The sequence below is a fragment of the Nothoprocta perdicaria genome, unplaced genomic scaffold (genome assembly GCF_003342845.1).
Source record: "Nothoprocta perdicaria isolate Ctin4 unplaced genomic scaffold, notPer1 scaffold_66, whole genome shotgun sequence".
Lineage (NCBI taxonomy): Eukaryota > Metazoa > Chordata > Aves > Tinamiformes > Tinamidae > Nothoprocta > Nothoprocta perdicaria.
This window is the reverse complement of record NW_020455932.1, coordinates 912,051-933,708: the sequence shown is the minus strand read 5'-3', so window position 1 is coordinate 933,708 and position 21,658 is coordinate 912,051. Positions and strand designations below refer to the sequence as shown.

General features: G+C 45.3%; 1 protein-coding gene across 1 annotated transcript in view; it reads left to right on the top strand.

Annotated features, from left to right (window-relative positions):
- Nucleotides 1–669: 669 nt before the first annotated feature.
- MYBBP1A (MYB binding protein 1a) overlaps nt 670–21,658 on the top strand; it is a 43,067-nt gene continuing 22,078 nt past the window's right edge. The window contains exons 1-23 of the mRNA XM_026050148.1: nt 670–921; nt 989–1,084; nt 1,627–1,710; nt 2,101–2,175; nt 2,444–2,551; nt 2,636–2,826; nt 2,910–3,077; nt 3,570–3,687; nt 5,113–5,402; nt 5,923–6,030; nt 6,518–6,643; nt 7,027–7,233; nt 7,870–7,978; nt 8,389–8,476; nt 8,812–8,963; nt 9,682–9,774; nt 10,482–10,622; nt 11,154–11,318; nt 12,071–12,228; nt 13,090–13,224; nt 13,367–13,478; nt 15,464–15,595; nt 17,168–17,236. Of these exons, the coding sequence (XP_025905933.1) occupies nt 670–921; nt 989–1,084; nt 1,627–1,710; nt 2,101–2,175; nt 2,444–2,551; nt 2,636–2,826; nt 2,910–3,077; nt 3,570–3,687; nt 5,113–5,402; nt 5,923–6,030; nt 6,518–6,643; nt 7,027–7,233; nt 7,870–7,978; nt 8,389–8,476; nt 8,812–8,963; nt 9,682–9,774; nt 10,482–10,622; nt 11,154–11,318; nt 12,071–12,228; nt 13,090–13,224; nt 13,367–13,478; nt 15,464–15,595; nt 17,168–17,236 (3,177 nt within the window). The remainder of the gene's footprint in view (nt 922–988; nt 1,085–1,626; nt 1,711–2,100; nt 2,176–2,443; nt 2,552–2,635; nt 2,827–2,909; nt 3,078–3,569; nt 3,688–5,112; nt 5,403–5,922; nt 6,031–6,517; nt 6,644–7,026; nt 7,234–7,869; nt 7,979–8,388; nt 8,477–8,811; nt 8,964–9,681; nt 9,775–10,481; nt 10,623–11,153; nt 11,319–12,070; nt 12,229–13,089; nt 13,225–13,366; nt 13,479–15,463; nt 15,596–17,167; nt 17,237–21,658) is intronic.

Sequence of the window (21,658 nt, the reverse complement as noted above, 5' to 3'; positions counted from 1 at the left end):
CGCCGCTTATATAGGGCGGAGCGCGGCCGGGCTGCCCTGCGTGCTGCCTGTGTGCGCCGCGCCGGGGCTGCCCGCGCCGCTGCCTGTCGCGCAGTGTGCGCGGCCGCTCCGTCACAGCGCGGCCCGCGCGGCCTCGCTTCGCGTCGCGCCGCTTCCCGTGTCCCCAAAGCCGCCCTTGCTGTCGCCGCGCGGCTGCCTCGGAGCCACGGCCGGCCCCGGGCCGGGGCGGGCGGCGGAGAGGCCGCTCCACTCCCTGGCCGCCCTTCGGAACGCGCCCGCACCTCTGTTTTGTAATAAATACGCGTGAAAAAGCGTGTCGTGTTTTACTGTGATAGTGTCACAAGGGATGTGGGGCACGGCGTCCCCACGCCCGGAGCTCGCCATGGCCAGCACCGCCGTGAGCGTTCTCTGCGGCCCGGCTTTCCCCGGGGAGAGCGTGTGAGGAGCCTCGGGAACCGGAGCCCACGGCGGGAGACGGAGCCGCGGGTGGAGAGGCCTCGGGGGTGGCTGAGGGGAGCGCGCCCCGAAGGGGCGGCCGCGAGGCTGAGGCAAAGCCACGAGGCTGCGGGGACGCCCTGGGGCGGAGGGGAGCGCGCCCCGAAGGGGCGGCCGGCGGGAGGCTCTGGAGCGGAGCAGGATTCCCGGTGCTCGAGGGAGGTCGCGGGGACGATGGCGCCCGCTGCTCGCCGCGGCGAGGCCGGCGCGGGCGGGCCCGGCCGGAAGGGGCGGCCCGGGCCGGGCCGGGCGGCCCCACGTGCTGCCGGCCTGGCGGCGGACATGGCGGCGGAGCGCGACCCGCGCGGCGTCCTGCGCCAGGGCCGCGCCTTCCTCGACCTCTTCTGGGACATCGCGCGGCCGGAGCAGGAGACGCGGCTGGCGGCCACGCAGGGCCTGCTGCGCCACCTGCGCGGCGGCGGCAAGGTGAGGCCGGCGGCGGCCGCGGCGGCATCGGCCCCGGCGCAGCCCTGAGCGCGGCTCTGCCTTGCAGGAGGACGAGCTGCAGTACGCGCTGAGGCGGCTCGTGGAGGGGCTGGCGGCCACGCGCGAGGCGGCGCGGCCCGGCTTCAGCCTGGCCCTGGCGCAGGTGAGTGTCCCCGGCGGCCGCGGAGAGGCTCCGGCGCGCCCGGCCCCCTGCTCCATTCCCGAGCTGTCCCCCGGGGCTTCCTCCCTGGCCCTTTGGCAGCGGCGCCTGGAAGGGAGGCAGCTCCCAAGGTGTTCCCAGGACCTTCCCGTGCTCTGTGAGTGCCCGAGAGCCCCAGCCTGGCAGCCCTCAGTGGGACGTGACCCCCTGCCACTCAACATGGCACCATGAAGGATGAGCTGCCCTTAGTGGGATGTGACCCCCTGCCACCCAACATGCCACTGAGGAGGATGAGCCCTGGTGCTTCCCAGTTGATAAGGCCCCTTAGATAAGGGCCATGCTGTGCTGTGGGGTCTTGTGTCTCTCTTTTGGGGTCACGCTGTTGCCACAGAGCGCTCTCATGGCAACCCCCCCCACAAAAGTCCCCAAACTCCCCCGCAAACAGGCAGTTTGTGTCTAAGCAGTCCTTTTTCAGGCACACCTTTCCCTGGTGGGGAAGCGTGCAAGGTGAGCGGCGAGCTGTGACGTCTCATCTGTCTCCCCAGGTGCTGCAGGCTTTCGAGGAGATCCCAGTGTGCAGTGTCCTGGAACAGATCAAGGAAAAACACAACCTCCAAAAAGTGAAGAAGGTGAGCGGGCTGCCCAGCGGCATCAGCCGACAGAGAGATTAGATGAGCTGCTCTCTGTCCTGTGGAGGGTTGACATCTGCCTGCCACAGCTCTTGGGGTTCTAAGACAAATGACTTACAACTGGGCTGGAATCATTTGTGGAAACTGAAAATTGAGGGAATTGCCCATGTCTTAGAGGAAACTTGGAAACGTGACTGAAAAACAATACAGGATAGTGGTTCGTGAACACAGTGCAGGGGCTTGCTCCTGACTGTGTTACCTTCATAGGGAAGAATGTGCAAGATCAAGTCTTCCAGCCTGTTTCTTCTGCCTGTAGGAACCATAGTTGAATGTCAGATCTAACCCATCCGTGGGGTGAATTGCAACTCTCATCTTTCTTCTTCTTTTCAGAAACTTGTGAGAAATGCTGCTTTTGGAAATTTTTTTGGAGTTATGGCTCTGTTTCAATCAGGCCGGCTTATTAAGGTAACTTTAATAACGCTATGGTATTTGTCAGTAATGGGTCTGGAATTGTCTTGAAATGGGGAGAGGATATGTAGAGAAAGGCTGGCTAGTGCATGAGATGGAATTTGGAGCATCAAGTCTAGTTCACTTCATTAGCCTTTTATGCAGGCTTTCTGTGCCTTTTGAATGTCTAGTGCTGATTCAGAGCAGGTGTCAGGTGTGGTTATTACTTGTGCCTTTAGCTTAACCTTATCAATATATATTCTCTTTTTTTTTTTTGTCTTTCTAGGACCAGAAGGCTCTGCTGGAGAGCATCCAGCTTCTGCAGCAGTTAGCACAATACCATGCATACCTCAAAGATCTCCCTGCAAAAACTCTTGTTGACATCCTTTCTGAGGTAAAGACACAGTAGGTTTTGAATGGGAGGGAGGACTTTACTTAGAAGACTACTCCTTCTGATGAAAAATGCATTGCTGTTTAGGTTCCTGAAGCTGTGTTTGAGGAGGTTCTATTTGGCATCTTGCAAGCTGACATCACCTCAGCCTTCAAATCTCCAGAGAATTTGCATCTTTTGCTTGTGGGCATACAGAAGTTCCCTGGTGTTCTGAAACCTAAAAAGCTGAAGAAGCTCTTTGGCTCACCTACTATTGTAAATGAAGAGAATATTCCTAGGTAAGTTTTTGAGTGAGGAACACAATATGCAATGTCCTCAGTCACTTGGCTAGCTGATATATATGCATATTTTTTCTTCCCAGACTTGTAGAACTTCTGCAAAGTGCTGCCAAGTCTGAAAAGAAGGACAAGAAATTGCCTAGCATTGGGTATGATTTATTACATGTTTCACTAAAGGAAGGTGCCTTTGAGCTCTTCTGGAAAGAAGCTGTGGAGAATGGACTAGTCAAGGAAAAATCAGGACCTGTGAGGTTTGTTCTAAAACAAGCTGTTTGTTTGTCTTTTTGTTTGTTTGTTTTGTTCACAGTATTAGCTGTTTATTATGTTTCTTGCCTGAGTCCTTCTGTGGGGGGTAAGATGGAAAAGATCATTTCTTTTGAACAGTGTGATAACATCTGCTTTATGTTTTTTCCAGTATTTGGGAGAAAGTAATAGAAAGCCTAAATCCAGGAGTTATCAGTAAGATTTCTATTGCAATACTGACATTTAACTACTTTGGGCTTACATTTAATAAAGGTAATACATAAACATGATGGACTTCTTCAGATTCAAAGCTGGTAGCTTTTAGCTTTATATCTAAACAGAACTGTTACCTCCAAGGGTTTGGGAGGAGAGCTGTTCTGCTTGGCTGTTATAGCACCACAGCTCTGGTACAGACAAACTCTGTTTCTGAAAGTTGTGTTTTGTACTGTTAAGTTTTTTCTGTGTCTGCTGTGCTGAGAATCTGCTTTATTTCCATCCAGTTACATGTGCTACCGGCTGCTGGGCAGCGCTCTCCCGTTGTTGTCCCTGGATCAGCTACGGATGGTTCTTAAAGGGAGGGTGATGCAGCAATATGGAGAACATGTGGTAACAACTCAGGTAGGTGCTCTGAGACCATTACAGGGTTAAAGACACTGTACTGAATAGTAAATCATGAAATCAAAGAATCATGGAGTTGTTACGCTTGGAAAAGACCTTCAAGATCATTGAGTCATAGAATCATAGAATGCCCAAGGTTGGAAGGGACCTCAGAGGTCATCGAGTCCAACCCCCCCTGTCCAAGTGTAAACTGTTCAACACCTGCTAACCATGTCCCGAAACACCTCATCTTCCTTCCCAAATCCCAATTATTGATATTTTTGTAAAAGTCATTTTACGTGGCTTTAGACGTTTGATTTTTATGAAAAGCGTGATTATTGTATGATTACTTGTTGTAACAGGTTGAGTATAGACTCTGTTTGATCTTTACCTGTTGTATATTGTTATTCAAACTTATTTTAGGAGGTTTTGAAATTGTTCAGCACTGACCCACTGCTTGCACTGATGTTGCTGAGAAAGCTCTAATGATGATGGAGGCAGAGCAAGGGCTGTCCTCAGCACACTGACAACGTCATATGACAACCTTTAACAGTGTGTTTGATTTTGCATGTCCAGAAGCTTCTTTTCTAGCTGTCATTGTGTTGACTGCTGCATGAGCATTTGAAGGCAACAGTAAAGAGGGATAACTCATGCCTTTTTGTACTCGCTGCTGTTTTTGATAAAGACCTTTGAGATTTAAATTCAAACTTGATTTGGATATTGGATTTTAGAACTCCTCCCTCCCTCCTGAGAAGAAAGCAAGCAGCAATAAGCCCTGCAATAAGAGGAGGAAGAATAAAAAGGGGATGCTAATAAAAAACAGACTTGAGTTTGGCTTTCATTGCTAACTTAATGCTAATATCTCTGATATGGACCTCAAAGGCATTTTCTTTTTTTGCAAGGGGTAGGGGAGCAGGCAGGGGAAGGAGAGTCTTTCTGTCTTGATACTAAAACAATGTCAGAAATGCCGTTTCCCTCTGGAAAAAAATGCCTACCATAGTGCATCCTTTAGTGGAATAACTTTCTCCAGGGCTCATCTGCAGACTAAGTTGTTTTATTGTTTATCTTGTTTTGTGTGGCTCTTGCAAAGTGAACTAGTCTGTGTTCTTCCATTTGTTAATTTAATTTCTGTTGGAGATATATAAAGTTACTGAAGATTAAAAGACTCTCTTGACTAAGCTGAAAGAGAACTCCATTGTCAGAATGTCAAATTTGACAGAATTCTGTGGTTGCTCTTGGCATGTATGTGAGGAAGCAGCTTGGCTGACTGTAAAATGAAGTTGATGGTTTGCAGTCGATGGTTTTGCTTACAATAAGTGTTCAGACAGAACTTTTAACAGGACTTTTATATTCACATTGCAATCAAATCTGTACAGAGATTTGAGTTCCTATAGACACTCGAGACTCAGTCTGAGTTTTCTGACCTGCTTGGACTATGTGTTTCAGCTTCCAGACCGATTTAAATTTGCTCCAGAGATGGAAACATATGTAGATGAATTTCTGAATGGCTGTGATGATCCGGAGAAGCAGCTGGCAGTGATGATCGGCTTTTCTACTCTCACCAACCAAGGTTATCCAGTGGTGCCCAGCATCTGGAGGGTAGTGAGGCACCTGCAGCCAGTGGCATTGCAGAAATACATCAGTTGGCTCAAAGACATGTTCCTTAGGCCAGACTTGGACTGTTGCTTAGACTTTTCAACTAACCGCCAAAAACAGAACCAAGAAAATGTCAACACGTGAGTGTGTTAATGATGCATCTTCCTCTTCTTTTTCTGGCTTATTATTAGTACAGTCACCTGTGTGAAGTTTGGTTTGGGAAGCCAGCATTTGCACTAGCTGATTCCCTTGCCATGAGCAGGCCGTAGTCTCCTGTTGTAGTTCCTGTGTCCTGGAAGATTTAACCCTCTATCTGACTCTTTACGTAATTCCATGTCCCAGGAGTAGCCTGCAAATATTTGTTGTGTTTTGTAGCAATTTTCTGCTACAAATACTTCTTAATATTCTACAAATACTTCTGAGAAATGCTTCTCAGAAAAAAAGCCTTTTCAGTCTTCTTGGCACTGCTCCTTATGTCCCTGCTCGGTGAATATCCTACCTTGGTGATGTTGGTATTGGGTTGCTTGCTATGAGGCCTCTTTCAAATGATATAAATCAAAGAACTACATCCAGTGTCACCTCTTGCTGCAGTTAACTGTGTTGTTTGTGTAATCAGTGTAGTGTTCAAACTAGTGATCTTGTCTGCTTGCTTGTTCACAGAACTCAGCATAAAATGGCTCGTTTGAGAAAATGGATCATCCACCGACTTGTTAGTATCATTGAAAGCCCAGGGAAGAAGGAAGAGAGCCTTGTGATGGACATTTCCAGGTGGGAATGGTTTAAAGATTATTTAATGTCACGTGTAGTTGGAGTAATTATGTTTACCTGGGATAGTGCTGTAGAGGTAAATTGTCTCCATGGGCCTAGACAAATTGATCAGTGGAAATACTCCAGAATTATTTAGTCATTTAGAAGATTGCATTCTGTTTTCAGAAATAAATTCTACAAACCTAGCTGCATCCTTGGCATAAGGAATTTAGGCACTAAAATCAACTCAGCCTTCTTTGTTTTTAGGAAACTTTAGGTTCCTTGTTACCTAGATTATTTTGAATATATTATTTTTAATATTTGCATCAAATCTTGATAATAATTAGTACTTAAAATGTCTTCGAGAAGATAATACTAATCTAACAGCTTGGGATGAGTGCTAAGTAAGTATGTGGTATTTTATTTGGTTTGCACTTACAGGTGCTATTTTTGTCTTGTTATTTCTAAGCTGACTCTTTTTTTTTTCTTATCTATCTATCTGCTCTAGGTTTTGCTTCTTCCATGCTTTCTTTGAGACAAAGAAGAAGATTTCCCAAATACCTGAGACAAATGCCCTTCCGTCAGAGCCTCTAGATGAACAGGCTCATTCACTGGCAGCAAACTACTTCTTTGGGTAAGGATTTTGCTTGCATGATTTAAGCTTGAAATTTCCCCTTCTTCTCTTAAGAAAAGATCACTCTGCAAATGGCATGGCAAGAGATGTGGGTTCAGTTGTTAGGACTGATGCCTAGTTTGGCTTTGACAAATTTGGATTAACACTAACCAAATGGATTTTTTTTTTATTATTTTTTTACTGTATTTTCCCCCTAAAATGATCTATTTGAAAGTGTGTCCTTACTGTGCTTGGTATAGGTTGAAAGTTAGGCTCCGTGAATAAGGGATGATACGTGTGGCCAGAGCTCAGAGGTGAAAGTGCTCTACCTGTGTTGAGTATTTTGTAAATGAAGATACCACCTGGTTCATCTCATGTCAGCATTGTGGTTGCTTCTTTTGCAGGTTACTTCAGACATTAAACACCTTGACCGTCCTGGGGGATTCAGCAAAGGCTGCAGCCTTGAGAGAGAAGCACATCCATGGCGTGACTGCGGATGGGAAGCTGTGGATCTTTCTCCTTGTGGAATATGCCAGTGAGCTGCTTTCCAACGAGAAGCATGTCAGAGCTGTGAGGCCTTTTACCGAGGGGCAGAAGGATGCCTGGGAGAGGTGAGAGTCTTGGGAAGCTGGATGCTGAGTTGTTGGGATGAGGAAGGTGGAAAAACCCTAGTTTTAGTTTCTCTTTGGGCCAATGAAAGCATGTTGATAGCCTTTCTCTAACTGTCCTGGCTGCTGTGGTGGAACTGGTTCACAGGCCGTGGCAGTTCTTCCCTTTAGTGAGGATGCAGAACCTGGGACTGGATTTTGGGATGTTCTCTTCTTGTTCCCTTTCACCTCTTTTGTTTTTTTGTTGTTGTTCTTTCTGTGTGCTAAATATCTACAGGTGACCATGTCCTTTTCTATTGTCATTCATAATCATTCCAAGTCTGCTAATTTTTCCCCTGGTAATGTCTGTTCTGAGTTCCCAGTTGTTCTGACTTACCCTTTTCTGAATTCAGTCTCCGGTTAAGGGCTACACCTTGACTATAGTGTTAAGAACTAAACCTGTTCTTAAATGCAGGGGTTTTCATAAGCTACACAGAGGGTGAGATGCTATTGTTAGGTTATGATTTTATCCTACATTTGCAAGCCCAGTAACTATAAATTAATAAATGAAAGTAGTGTAGTGGATGTGACTTTTAGTTCACAGAAGAAGATTCACTGTGGTAATAGTGAAAGACTCATCATAAGTCTTTCTTTCCTCAGAACACTTCAGTCTGTGAAGAATTTACAGAAGAAGGAAAATAAATCACACAGTGCCAAAATTTTTGCTTTCCAGCAACTTCTGCTTTTAATGGCCATTCATCTGTTCAAGGTAACACCCCTGAAGCCTGCCTGAGTGGTGTACAATGGGCTGATAGCTGCTGTGCTTTCTGAACACTCAGCTAGAGATTTCCTTTATGTTCAGAGATCCAGTCTTCTGAGGTCTCTAACTTCTTAAGGGGGACACTTGGTTGGTAATTAGCTGTGATTCTTATGGTGACTGTAGACATCAATTTTTTGAGGGTACAGCTTGGCCTCAGCATTGGTTTTGCCTTTGACTTGCTGCATGAGTGGAACAATTCCTGCTTGTTTTCCTATTTTTTTCAGCAGAGAGGTTGTAGTCGCTGAGTTTAATTTGGACCTGTTTGAAGAAATCCTTGGATACAGGGAATATTCTTTTTGCTGGTGTTGGTAGCAGGAAGTTCACAGGGTTGGGGTTTTTTTTTGTTTTCTATTAAACAGAATCCAGAGGAAACAACAGAACTTCTGAGTGACCTTCTGGACTGCACCGAGAGGGCCTTTAGCAAGGAACCCAAGAAAACAAACACCGGTGAGTTCTCCCTGCAGAAAGAGATGGGATGGGATTCTCAATGCTCTGCAAAATCAGCAAAGAACCTAGCTTGTTCTTCTGACTTCCTCTCTAACTGTGGTATTACTGTTTTCTTTAGATCTCTGTATAAATATGAAGGTACTGTGAAAATAACACCTGTAGTTCTCTGAAGGCCTGGTTGTATGTAGACTTACGTAGACTAGGGTCCCAAACTTTTGGACTTATGGACCTCTCTCTAACCCCAGCACTTCTCACGGGCTGCTGTGATTCTGAATTTCAAGGGAAATACTGTGAAATAATACACTTTTGCTGAATAGCTGTTTGTTCCTGTGCAGAGAACTCTGAGCCAGGATGGGTTGAGGTGATTGTGGAAATCCTTCTCTCCCTGCTTGCCCAGCCCAGCCTGCTCATACGTCGGATCTCCAAGAGCGTATTTGGAAGGATATGTCCTAATCTGACCAAGAGAGGCCTGCAGCTGATCTTGGATGTAAGTGAGACACAAGAGGGGATTTTGTTGATTGCCCGGGGTTGCCCTTTACAGATACGGAAGCATGTCAACTGGCTGGTTTTGGGATTAAATGAATCTTGATTTAGGAAATGAGTCTGGCATGTGCCACTACTGAGTTTCAAAAGTAGTGTACAAGTCATTTTATTTATGGAAACTGGTGATCTGCTTATTTTTGGCTGTGTTCTTTGGTAGTTTTAGGCTGAGGAAATACCTCCATGGGGTTTAATAGCTGGTAGTCTTTATACATGAATATAAATAGTAACCTTTTTTCTAGACAATCTAAGTAGTGAAGTGCTAAAAATAGCTGACATTGAAAATCTGAATTGGTCACGTCACTGAGTGAAGTGATGTCCTCTGAGACAGTAATATATGGATTGCAAAGATGAGCCATCAAGCAGTTTATACGATGCATCTAGTATATAATTTCTAGCAAATCAAAATGATAATCTGTCTCCTGTCTCTTCTTTTTTTTTTCCACCTTTTTGTTAGTTATAGAAGGAACTTAATGCATGTTACAGATTTCCATAAGTAGCTGGTATGAATGTGTCATTATAAGCCAGAAAGATGAATGTTGTTACTTATGTCATCCTCCAGCTGGCTCATTGTGCTGAAGTTCATGCCTGTTGTGCACAAGAAGTGCATCAAGACAAAACACTTCAAACAAACAAACAAACAACCCTCCCGCCTTTTTTTGCAGGTTCTTGACCCGTACCAAGATCAGGATGAAGAGAGTGCAGTTGTTGTGATGGAAGAATCGGAGAAAAAGACCAAATCTTCACTAAAGGGCATGGTAATGGATGCATCTTTACTTGCACCAAATACTTTTCAGACTGGAAGTGCTTAAAAATCTTCTCCTTCTGATCTGTGGTAATAGACATAATTGCATTTTTCTGTCTTATATAAAATAACTGCTACTCTATTAGTGTTAATGAAAATGGTTTTTTTTTTCATTTTAATGAAAATGTTTATTTTCAATGTGCTAAGTGCAAATGTCATGTTGAAAGTGCTTTTTTATTAGCCTTTTGGCCTTGTTGAAAGTGCGACTATTTGAATAGATGACGTCCTGAGAGCAAATGACTGCATCCTGAAAATCCTACAAGACCTCTCTTTTTTTTGCAGCCACAGCCTGCATCATGCTGTTATGTGTAACCGTCTGGATTCAAAATCTTGTGTTTTAAGAGCTGCAAAGATTTGACTCATAAACCATTTATGAGTATTAACAAAAAGGAGAGTAGAATAAAAGAGGAATTCAGTTCCTCCTTAGAGGCTTCTTTTTGAGATTCATTTAATATGTCAGAGGAGTCTATCTTATCTTCTGCTTTTAGGTCTTGTGAAGACCTAATATCTGTCTTGTTGTCTGAGGTGTCCTCACTCAGACCCTCCATACCTGAGGACTGTAGGCCAGGATGGGGCTTGTGATTTTGTTTCTGAGTTGACGTACCTGAGAAGTGAGAAGGATGGAGCAGTGGGCTCAGGAGATGAACTTTTCTTTTTCAGGATGATGAAGGAAGTGGGGACTCCTCAGATGAAGATAGCTCTGAGGAAGAGAATGACAGTGGAGATGAGGATAACAATGAAGAAGTTGACGAAAATTTCCGCAGTCAGCTGATGAATGTTCTCCAAGCAGGCAATGCATTGGTGTGTGTTGACTGTCTCGCTTGATAGAGATACCTTAGCAGTGTGGGGTGGTGAAAAGTTATCTAATGCCTATATTCTGCTGAAGCCTTTGCAGTGAGAGCCCTGACAGTCATCTTTTGTGGCATGTGAAGCAAGAGGTCAGAGTTTCTTTGAAGAAAACTGTGGGAATTTGTTCTCTTCTTTAATGTTAGTGGCCTCAAGTGCTTTTGCTTGCAATTTTAGCCTGGTAGCTTGTATTCTTGCTTGCCATAAAAGAGACTGAAGCATTTGAGATGCTGCTACATGGTGTCTGTGTTGGAAACATCTGACTGGAGCATCATTGGAAGCATGAGCAGGAGTTCCTATTGTATCTCCCCCTGTTGCTATTCAGAGTCCAGAGATGACCATATTCCCACTGAGAGTCTGTTCCTGAAGTGCCTGTGCTCCTCCTCGCTCTGCAGGTTTAGGGCAGTCAAAGGCAAGTGAGTGTTAGGATCTTTATTTTTGAAATGCAAGTAACATGTAGTTTTTGCCTTCTAAATTCCCCTGAAGGGAGGAGATGAGAGTGATGAAGAAATGGATGATGAGGCTATGATGGCTCTTGACAAGAACATCTCAGCCCTCTTTGCGGAGCAGCAGAAACGGATCCAGGCAAAGAAGGATGAGAAAAACAGGATGCGAAAAGAGAAGATTCTACGGAGGGATTTCAAGATTAAGGTTTGAGATCAGTGTTTTGTGCAAAGGCCTTTGGCTTGCTAGCCTATTGGATATTGTTTCCTGCATGCAGTCAGCTACCTAGGCTAAAAATATGGACATGCACCTAAGCTGTAAGCTTCAGGAGCCTGGGACTGGATTGTTCAGCACCTGGCACAGTAAGGCCATGGTCAGCAAATGGAGCTTGGGCTACTTCTAAACAAGAACTAGTAGGTTGTCTTCTCAAAAAGTGAACAGTTTCTGTTTGCTGAACAGAAATACTTCAGCTCCCTTCCACACCTTTCCAGAGTTACGTAGGTGTCTTCTCCAGAATTACTTAGGTGTCTGTCAGTTTTTGTAAAGTGGACAAACTTGGCATACTGTAGCATGTGACATGCATAAAATCCCTCCGATAACTTTGCTTTCTTCTACTTCGTTATGTTAATAAAATCTTGAGGATTATGGTGAGATTTTCCAACGCCCACCTGTGTTATTTGTGTCTATAATACCAAGCTTGGGCCACCTTGTGTCAGCATGCTCTGTCCAGGATATTCAGCATCCAGGGGTGACTTCAGTCACTGTCTTACTGAAACATTTGGTGTCAGATTAGGCAGGAGACTGAATGGTATAACAAGCTGTTGTTGTTTTAGCATTTTTATTTTTCAACCCCCTCCACCTGCTGTGTACTGCGCTCCAGTCTGAACGAGCTGCTCTGGGTAGATCCATCATATTTCCCTGTCTCCTGAGCTCCCAGCTCAGTAACTCTGTGTTTGCAGGTGCTGGATCTGATTGAAGTGTTCCTGAGCAAGCAGCCAGAGAACCCCTTAGTGTTTGACATCATTGAGCCCCTGCTTCAAGTGATTGAACAGTGCATGAGCTCAGACTCTGACAAGCAGGAGGTTGACTTCCTCCAGAAAACAGCCCATATCTTCACGTAAGTGTCCTTAGTCCTTCAATGAGTAGGCAAGGGGTTTTGATAGATGCCAGTGATCTTGACTGAACTTCCCTGGAACTGGGTCTTTCTAAGATGCAAGAGAATTGCTGTGTTTCTAGAATATGTAGAACTGTTTCGCATTGCCAGTTATTAGTTGTAACTACAGAAAAAACAATCATTGTCTGGATTTTGTGACCTAGGTGACTTCAGGTGTCAAACCTATTTGCAAGTCGAATTCTATAGATCATTGGCATTCCAAGTGTAGTACTGTGTTGCTGAAAATCTCCACGGGCCTCTGAGCTCTGTCAGACCCTACAATTCCCCACGCTTACAGCATTGTTGCTGTGGCTGGACTGCAACTGCCAACAGCTTATTAGAGGGACAAGCAGAGTGCAGGTTCTCTCTGTTCATGGCCAGAAGTGAACTAGCCACAAGCAAAGAAGCAAGATGCAAGCACAGTGCATGTTCTGTGATGCATCCTCTGTATCCTGCCATGCCCAGCACTCCCGTGAGACATCTTCAGCACTGCTGTCCACTCATGATTGAGAAGCAGATCTGTGCTGTCAGTGTTTGAGGCAGTCACTTCTACTTCGTGTGAGTTTTGGATGAGAGTTGACTGTTGCCTAACGAGCTGCTTGAAGGTGAAAAGCAGTGAGTATCCTCACCCTGCTCACCACAGCAGTAACTGCTGCTTTTCTTGCCCTCATCTAGCACTCATTTTGTTTTCAGCAGTGGGAGACTTTAGTTTGCTGTCAGCTCAGTGACAAGGATTCATAGCCAGGGGTTCCTCAGATCCCTTTCTGTAGGTAGTGGCTTTAGATGCTTAGGGCATGATTTATTCTTAATAGTCTTTTTTTTTAGGAACTCTTTGTGCCGAGCTAAGCAGTACTGCAGGCAGATAGATGCCCTGCAGGAAGACTTGCATGCCTTCGTGGAGAGGCTTGTGAAGAAAGCATGCAAGCACACCGATTCCTCCGTGGCACTCTATTATTTCAGGTGAATACTACAAAAGAACCTTTCTGCTCTGTGTTGTGGGCAGGATTGTGACCGTGGCTGGTCTGTAAATGTATACAGTGTTGAACATTAATGTGATACTGTGGTCACTGCTGCTTTGTTCCCTTTTCCATTTCTGTCTTAGTGCTTCCTTATATCTACTCAAAGTATTGAAGGGAAATGTGTCTGATAAGACACCGACTCCTCCTGTCCCTCTGCCAAAGAAACAGGGTAGCAACATCCCACAGACTTCTCAGGTAAGACAGCAGGCTGCTTCTGCAGCAGAATTTTTGCCAGTAAGTTTGCAGTACGCTGTTCCTCTGAGTGGGCATCGCTTATTCAGGCTCACTGTTCTTGCTGCCTGCAGATACCCATCTACAGCCTTTCTTCTCCGTACCCTAAGTTTTCACATTCCTCATGCACTTCCAGCACTGTCCTTCCTGTCTTCACAGTGCCTGCTTGCACACAACCACCAGGGGCTGCTCATGTACAGTGGATCTTAGGTTAATTACCTAAAAAGTGTGATGGATTTTTATGCTGCTCAGCTGGTTTACATTTTCTGTTTTCCCGTTAGCTTCTTCAGCCACTCATTTTTTGAGGGAGAGAGTCTTGAGGAGCATTGAGTTAGAGATGAGTAAGAGTGGCCTCCTGATCTCTCTGAGGTTTGGGCTGACTCAGGATGAAAAGAGTGTGGAGCAGCCCTGATTTCAGTGGTAATGGTCTATATGTTCTTCAGCCGGTTATGCTGTGTGTGTTCTCACTCAGGGAGCCTTACTGTCTGGTTCCCTTTTGCCTACTATCTCTGCTGAATTTCACAGGTCTCTGAAGCTTATGATCCTGTAAACTCAGTGATTCAGGGCAGCCGTCTCCACTAGAAGCTTAGTGAATAAGGTTTCTGTGCCTGCTCTAATGCTTGTCTCAGAATTCTAAAGTTGTGTGCAGGAGTTGTACCTTAAAAAACAGGTTAACCCTGCGTAAGAGAAGACCTGGAAATTGTAAAACCTGAGGTCTTATTTGAGGCTGAAAAGGCAGCCCATGCTTTTAAGACTTAGTGATACACCAAGAGTATTAATCTGGACAACTCGTACGCTGTGCTGGGCCTTCCTGGTAAGAAAGACAAAGTGGGAGCTTTTTGTCATATAAACAATATGCTTGCCGTTGAGGCCAGGTCAAGAGGATGCTTTACTGCATCTTCCTGCAACTTCCCACTTAACAGTTTGACTGTAACGATGCTGCCGATGCTGGTGTTGGGTTGAGACTTTGCAGCACGAGACCACACACAGAGGTGTTTCCAAGGAGCAGCGCCTTGCCAAGAGCTCTAGAGCTCTCCAGTAAGCAGCAAAATGGGCTACTGGAGGTCCTATGATGCATTGACCACATTTATAGAAGACCCTGTGACTACAGAAGAAATTTTATATAATAAGCAACATCTGCGTGGGAGAGATGTTCGTTTGTTTATTTGTTTTTTCTTTCCTATAGATATAAAAACATCTCAGAGAAGTTCCAGGTGTAGATTCTTTGCTAGGAAACTGAAGCCATGTATTTTTAGGGTCCATCTCCCCTTATCCACTCTAGCCTGCATCCAACTATGGTAGTAGTGGGAACAGCAGTGTGTTTGGCCTGTGAACAAACACAATATTTACCTGGCTTTAACTTGCTGCAAGGCCTTGGGCAAATTGCTTGGGCACACGCTCACAAAAGATCTGTCCACTCCTATGAAAAACCTTGCCTCAATCTCCTGGGCCTTAATTTTCTTCTCTCCATAGAAAGCTGTGCTTCCCTGGCAATGTGATAACAGGAGGGAAAGTCAGGATGTGATGCTGTGTTCCTTATGATCCCTATGACATTAGTTTTGATGTGCATGAACTGGACAGGTCTCAGTTGGCTGCTGCGTGTCTTTTTTGCTCATTGCCCACCAGAGGGGGATATTATTTTGCACATTTCTGGGATTTTTCAATCTCTACTCAGAACTGTGGCTTATCTGCTGAGTACAGCCAGAAATCATGGCTATAGCTGCTAAATATATGTAGCTCTAGTATGGGAACCCCATGTTCACAGTGCAGCTGCATCATGGACAGTTCTTCATGGAAATGTGGCCTGTATCATGTAAAGTACCTGAGGATATCTAGCTGTTGGAAAAATCTCCATGTGCCCTGGTGGAAATGAATTGCTTCATTGCTAGTGATTCATCCTGGTGTTTTACTGGTTTCTTTTTTTCTTTTGTTCTGCTTTTTCCCTTCAGCTTTTCAGCACAGGCAGCCTGGATGTGGAGAGGGTGACTGTAATATATCAGCAAGCCCTGACGCAGTTCTTGTCTAAGCGAAACAGTGCCCTTACAGCCTCAATGTTCCTTGATCTTTTCAGCCGCTTCCCGGTAAGTGTTGCTACCTGTGTGGTACGTTGTTTTTCCAGTGGCTCTGAAGTGCACTTGTAAGCCTGGGAAAAAAAAAGAGTGAGAAACTTGCAATTTAATGCAAGGCTTTTGGAAACTACTCTGAGATTTTCAAGGATCTTCACCTGCTTGGGCTCAGCGTGCTGCACGTTTTGATGTCACTGCTGCAGAAGAGCAAGATCTCGGTTGTGGCTTGGGTTGGGGATAGTGCATGGAGAGTGCGGGTGACTAGAAGGTTCCTCTTTACAGAATGCCTTAAGAAGCCCTTTTCTACCCATACATGACTATGTGGATGAACAAAGCTTGCACACAGGCGGCAGGGAGGCAACTTCTCTAAGGAGACTATGGCACATGGAATAGTCCATTCTGCAAAACAAGATGTGTAAACAATGTCCAAAATCTTTGGGGAATTTCCTGCAAACTTGACTCATGCCTGGGACTGACCTCCCCTATGAAGGCAGCCTTTTAAGCGAAAGGCCTTGGGTTTCAATGTGGTGCAATACTTGAGGGATTTTTTTAGGTCAGTAAGAGTGATGCAGTGAGTTGCCAAAAGCCCTTTCTCAAGCATCATTGACCTCCTAGAACTGATGTCTGAAAGGAAGGAGGGAGAGAGGAGATGTAGGCTTGTGTAACTGGAAGATGATCCATACTGCAAGGGAATCCATCCAAGAGAGAATTATTTCTCATACCAAGTTTCTTGGGACCCCAGCCTGGGATGACACTAACACTGGCTAGTGAGACAGGGAGGAGAGAGGTCTTATCTTGCCACTTGAAGAACACACAGATTTGCAGAGGCTCTGATTCTTTTCCTTGCAAAAATGTCCTTTAAATCTTTGAGCACATCCCTTTTATAGAACGAAGACTATACAAGGATATTGGCCAGTTTTAAAGCTAGGTTTTAACCACTTGCTATACTCGTCTATTTTAATAGTTCCTTACACCAAAAAGAAGCTGGTTTGGGTGGTTTGATTACTATAGCCAAACATTCATGGAAGATGTGTGAAATGTGCAGCAAACCGCTGTCCATGCTCTGTTAGGGCATCTTCCACTGTCTGATAGAGAGTGTTGGAGTCCACGGTGAGGGGTTTGTGAGGTGTTGTTAGCGTAGCCTGTTCCTTGTGAAATGGTGGTTTCTCCCCCCAGGGTGTGTGGGATCAGATCTTTCCCCAAGCTCTGACATTCTCCAGTTCAGGTCAACATGTTCTCCTTTGCCACTGGAACTGTGCCTCTTCTTGAAGTGAGCTGCCTATGTAAAATACAGGCAGATGCAGACTTAAATCGAGAACAAGGCAGAACACAGGAGGTGAAATCCTGACCTGATTTTTCCAGGTCAGGCGCCTTGCTGATTTTTATTTCAAGATTTCACCCAGGGCGGGTATGAGCAAAGCTAATAATTTTCAAATCAGCTGTTGCTAGTCTCTGGGCACTACTCTCCCTTGAGTCATTTTTTTCTTGGTTAAGAATTTATGTAAAATCTAGATGTTCTTTTTTTCTTGAAAAACACATTTCTCTTGTCTGCAAATCACTGACAGACTGGCCCTTTCTTTATTACAGATCATGTGTAAGCCATTAGTAGACACTCTTGTCAAGTCTATCACTGCAGGAGCCAGGCAACATCAGCAGGTAAGAGCGAACGCAAACAAAGCATGCTGTATTGAACAGTCAATTGGAAAAAGCACTTAATCACAACAGCTCAGGTGGTGGTTAATACACTTATTGCTGCCTTTAGGGTTGCCTCTTTTTGAGACATGAGCTTCCTGGGAGGAGAGGTTTTGCAGATATTGGCTTGCTGCGTCAGGTGTGTGACTGAAGTTGTGGAAGTGGCCTGTGTGTTCAGTCACACACATTCCTTGGTAACATCCCTTTTGAAAATCATACCCCATTAAAAAAATCTGTAGCTTGCGGGACTGAGGCTTGCTTGGCTTAGCCTTGATTACTTTCTTATCTGTAAGATGTTCCTCTGTATTAATGCAGCCTGCTGTAATTCTGGTCCCCTTTTAGTAACCTTTAGGCCAGTAGCAGTGTGTCTCAAACTTTTCCACCTCTTGGCGGTAACCTGCATCTGTCCCTGCAGAAGTGACCTTTGCTTTTCATAAAAAGCTCTTTTATTGCTTCTGATCATTAGATGGGGTGTTAGGCTGGGTAGGTGTATGCTCTAAAGCTGCTTTGCATTGCTGGTGCAAACTGCAGTTATTTCTATTTCTGCTTTTAGGCTCTTTTTACCCAACAAGAAAGGTTCTGATTAACCCAAAAAAAAAAAAAAAAAAAGAGCTATTAGTAATCTCAGTGGACAGAAACAAGGATGTGTTACACAAAACGAACAAATTAATTAGAAAGCACGTACTTGATGTGATCCTCAAGAGACCAGGAGACCAAGAGACCAGCATCCTCAGCAGACAGCTTAATGCATGTGCGTGTATTTGCTTCCCCGCAGGGAATAGCCCTGTCCTTCCTTCAGGGCTCCCCCAGTTATCGGCTCACGCTTTGTTTCCAGAGTCTGTTTATCTGTGGGTGGGAGGAGTGTGGAAAGATGTGCAGCGTGCTGTGTGTGGGAGAGCGGGTAGAGAACGTGGATATAGTGCTGTTTAAACAAAGGCAGCGTGGAGGGTAAGCCCTGTAAAGCCGCTGCAGTTGCAGCTTTACATTTTTGCAAGCTGCTTCCTTTTCTGGAATTCAGGCTTCTCCCCATCAAATGCCTAATGCCTCAGGTTGAGAATTAATCTTCCCTGGTGGTTCTCAGTGCAGATGTGCCTTGGTGACGTCCTAAGGGATACGCAAGTGTAGGGACAAGCTTAGGCGGGCGTAGGTAGCAAAGTGGAGTTGCGGGTGAAGCAGTGGGGATCTTGCAGCTCCTGACAGCTTCTAGGACAGAGGGGTGGGAAGTCGCCAAGGACTGTCCTAACTCAGGCTCCTAAAGACACTGAAGGTCTCCTGGCACCCTGAGTGTGGCCAGCCCCGGTGCTTCAGAGGCAAGTGAGCTATCTGCCATTTTCAGCGCCCAAATACAGGCCTCTAATCATGAAACTACCATAATCTCTGAGACATGAGGCCTAATCCTCCTTCTAACACCTCTGTTATTAATTACGATCATTCTGGCCGTGCCTCCTGTGTCTGTATGAACAGCTAATCCCGGTGGGAGTTGAGCTGCCGGCAGGGAGTCCGCCGGCCGGCGCTGCGAGGGGAGCGCTCTGCTCAGCGCAGCGGGGTGCAGAGAGCCCCAACACCCCAGCCCTCATCTCGTCCTGGCCGCCCGATACGGCACTCCGGCCTAGGAAATCTTGCGGGATTTGCTGTGTCTTTTTTTTTTTTTTTAATCCTAACAGTCAGATTCCTAAGTCCTGGTTGGTCCTTGCTTTGCTTTCCTGTATGTGTAGGTTAAACAAGCATGCAACTTAAAGCTATCATGCACAGTCTTCTCAAAATACTGGCTACTGCATGTCTGTGATCTAAGTTGCACTGTTGTTTTCAGTAGGAAAAGCTGAAGAGCAATTTTAAGAAATCACTAGATTGTATGTAGTTACTGCGAAGGTTTTCAAGAGAGCCTTTAAGATGTGAGAGGGATGCTACAAGTTACAATAAATATAATATAAATATAATAAAAATACAGGGTGGTAAAGAATAAAATTTCTTGGAGGGCCTAATCCAACTTGTTGGATCCAGCTCTGAGGAAAGAGGCCCCGAAAATCAATCATCCTGTTCATGATCTTGCATCCCACATAGCAATGAGGGAAACAGTCTTCAGTGATAGGACTGTGAAACGAGTGCACACACCAAGCCTTGCAGTAGGTATTGGCAGATATGATGGCTTTCTCTTACTGAGACTGAGCTTACCGTTAAGTAAAGAGCAGCGGTTGTTTTGAGAATCCCTTCTGTGCATGCAAACCCACACGCACATGTTCTTCAAACTGATTAAGTGCAAATGACGGCTGGGAAATATTCTCCAGTGATCAGCCCAGGATGGGGAAATGACATGTCATCGAAGCAGAGCTCGTGTTAAACCTCTGCACTGACCTAGCACTAATAAATAGCAGTTAGCTGCTGGCACGGATGATCCTGTTGGCATTGCAAAGCCTTGCAATTAGCTGAGCAGAATGTGTGCATTGCTAACGGCGGGGAGGCTCCTGTGCTATTTTGTGAACTAAGGATATTGCTGTCGATCTGATGTCTCCTCCAAGCACTAGACACATTTGCTGCAATTTTCTTTGGGAATAAATGTGCATGAGCTGGGTCTCGCTTCCTCCTTTCTTAATGCAATTTGATCTTAGCACTGTAGTTGTTTTCCTGGAGACCCTGGCGTTCAGACTGCTTCCTTGCCCCTCAGTTCAGTGGGTTCAGTGTCACTTTTTCAGTGTGCACAAATGACTTGTTTTTTGGACTTGCGCTGATGGAGTGTAAACCGGGGAACAAGATGTGTTTAATTTAATGATTGTCGCATGACTCAGCTGCATACCAGAACCCTCCTGAGCCTTAGGTGAGGAATGTCTTCCTGCTGTATTTTTAGCAGCATCAGGATGTTGAGGGTAACTGCAGTAGCACTGAGTTCAGGGGCTGTGTGTGGTCTTGGGCTGTCCTTGGGTGATGCATCATTAATGGTGAGGCTCTTAATGCAGTTCCCCCCCTGCCCCTCCATTTCTATACACTCTACATGTTCTCATACATGCTGGTGCGGCCAGAGGGCTGGGTGAGTCAGGGAGCTAATGCTTTTTCCCTAACAATTCCCCGTTGTTAGTCCAAGGAGGAGGTGAAGAAGGAAAACGTGAGGCTGGTTGCACTGCAGTAGCCAGGTTTATTGCTGATGCAGACTTCTGCAACGAGCTCCTGCTCTGTGGGGCTTTCGTGATTTTGTACGCTAGAAATCATCTTGTTAGTGGATGCGCTAACAGGGTATTCGGTGTGTTGTGGTTCATTAAAATAGAGCACCAAACACCTGTAAGGACATGCAAGTCCCTGCTGCTCCTAAAGCAAGCTGGAATAAAAGAGCATTCTGTTGCGACGCAAGGAGTTGAGCACAGCTTAGCATGTAAGTGGTGACTTCTGTAGGGGAAACCCTTCAAGGGTTGGCTCTTGTTGAGTTTAATCAAGTTGCAATGCTGTGGGGTATCCCCTGGTGTGCAAGAGCCTCTTAAGTGTCTCAACAGAGGCTCCACCTCATTTGGGTTTTGATGGTCGATGAAAATCATCATTTTATTTATGGTTGCGGTTTGGAAGTGAAACATCTCTTACTATCAGAGTAAGATGTTGTCCTGGCAGACACTTCCAATCTGTAACTTTTTCATAGGGTTTAGGCAAAGGAATTGATACCTGTCCCTTGCTCTGCTCCTTTGGGAAGTGCACTGAGGTACATGGATTTCAACACTATTACTGAGAGCCTTTGTAATTACTTTTGCACTGTGGTCGCCAATCAGTCTGAATGCATCCCCGTGTTATTTATGTTTAAAGCTATATTGATTGAGGGTGTTGCAGTAGCTGGGAGCGTAATGATGCTGTATTGGTCCATCAGGAGAGTTTCTTTTTCATGGCATGGCTAGAATTCTGCAGTGATGTTAGCCCAGAGCTGTTACAAAACTAAAAAGTCATTTTACTTAGTAGGGAGATTAGACTGAGCACTGAAACAGAAAGTGTCATCTGTTGTTTTATAGATTCACCTGTGTTTCAAATATATTTTTATAAAGTAGACTCTGACAAGGAGCCCTATAAGATCTATCTGATAGAGAGTGTATTTTAGGTAAGTTATTAATTAATCTTGGTATTTTGGCAGCCTCCCCAAAGGGATCGAACATCTATAGAAATAATTTTACACAGCTGAAGCGATTCTGTGCCAGAGCTGCCATCATCAGGAGGATAAAATATGATCCCGAAGTCCTGCCAAAGTGATCTTGGCTGTTTGACAATTATCTGTCTGAACAGCTTATGTTTGATATAAATATCTTAAGTTAAAAAGTAATTGAACTTCAGTGCAGCAAGAGCTGTAAAAGCCCCGCACAGCGTTGGAAAGCAGCCCCCAGGTGCGGTGCGGAGCGAAGGGGCCGCTGCGTTCGCCCTGCC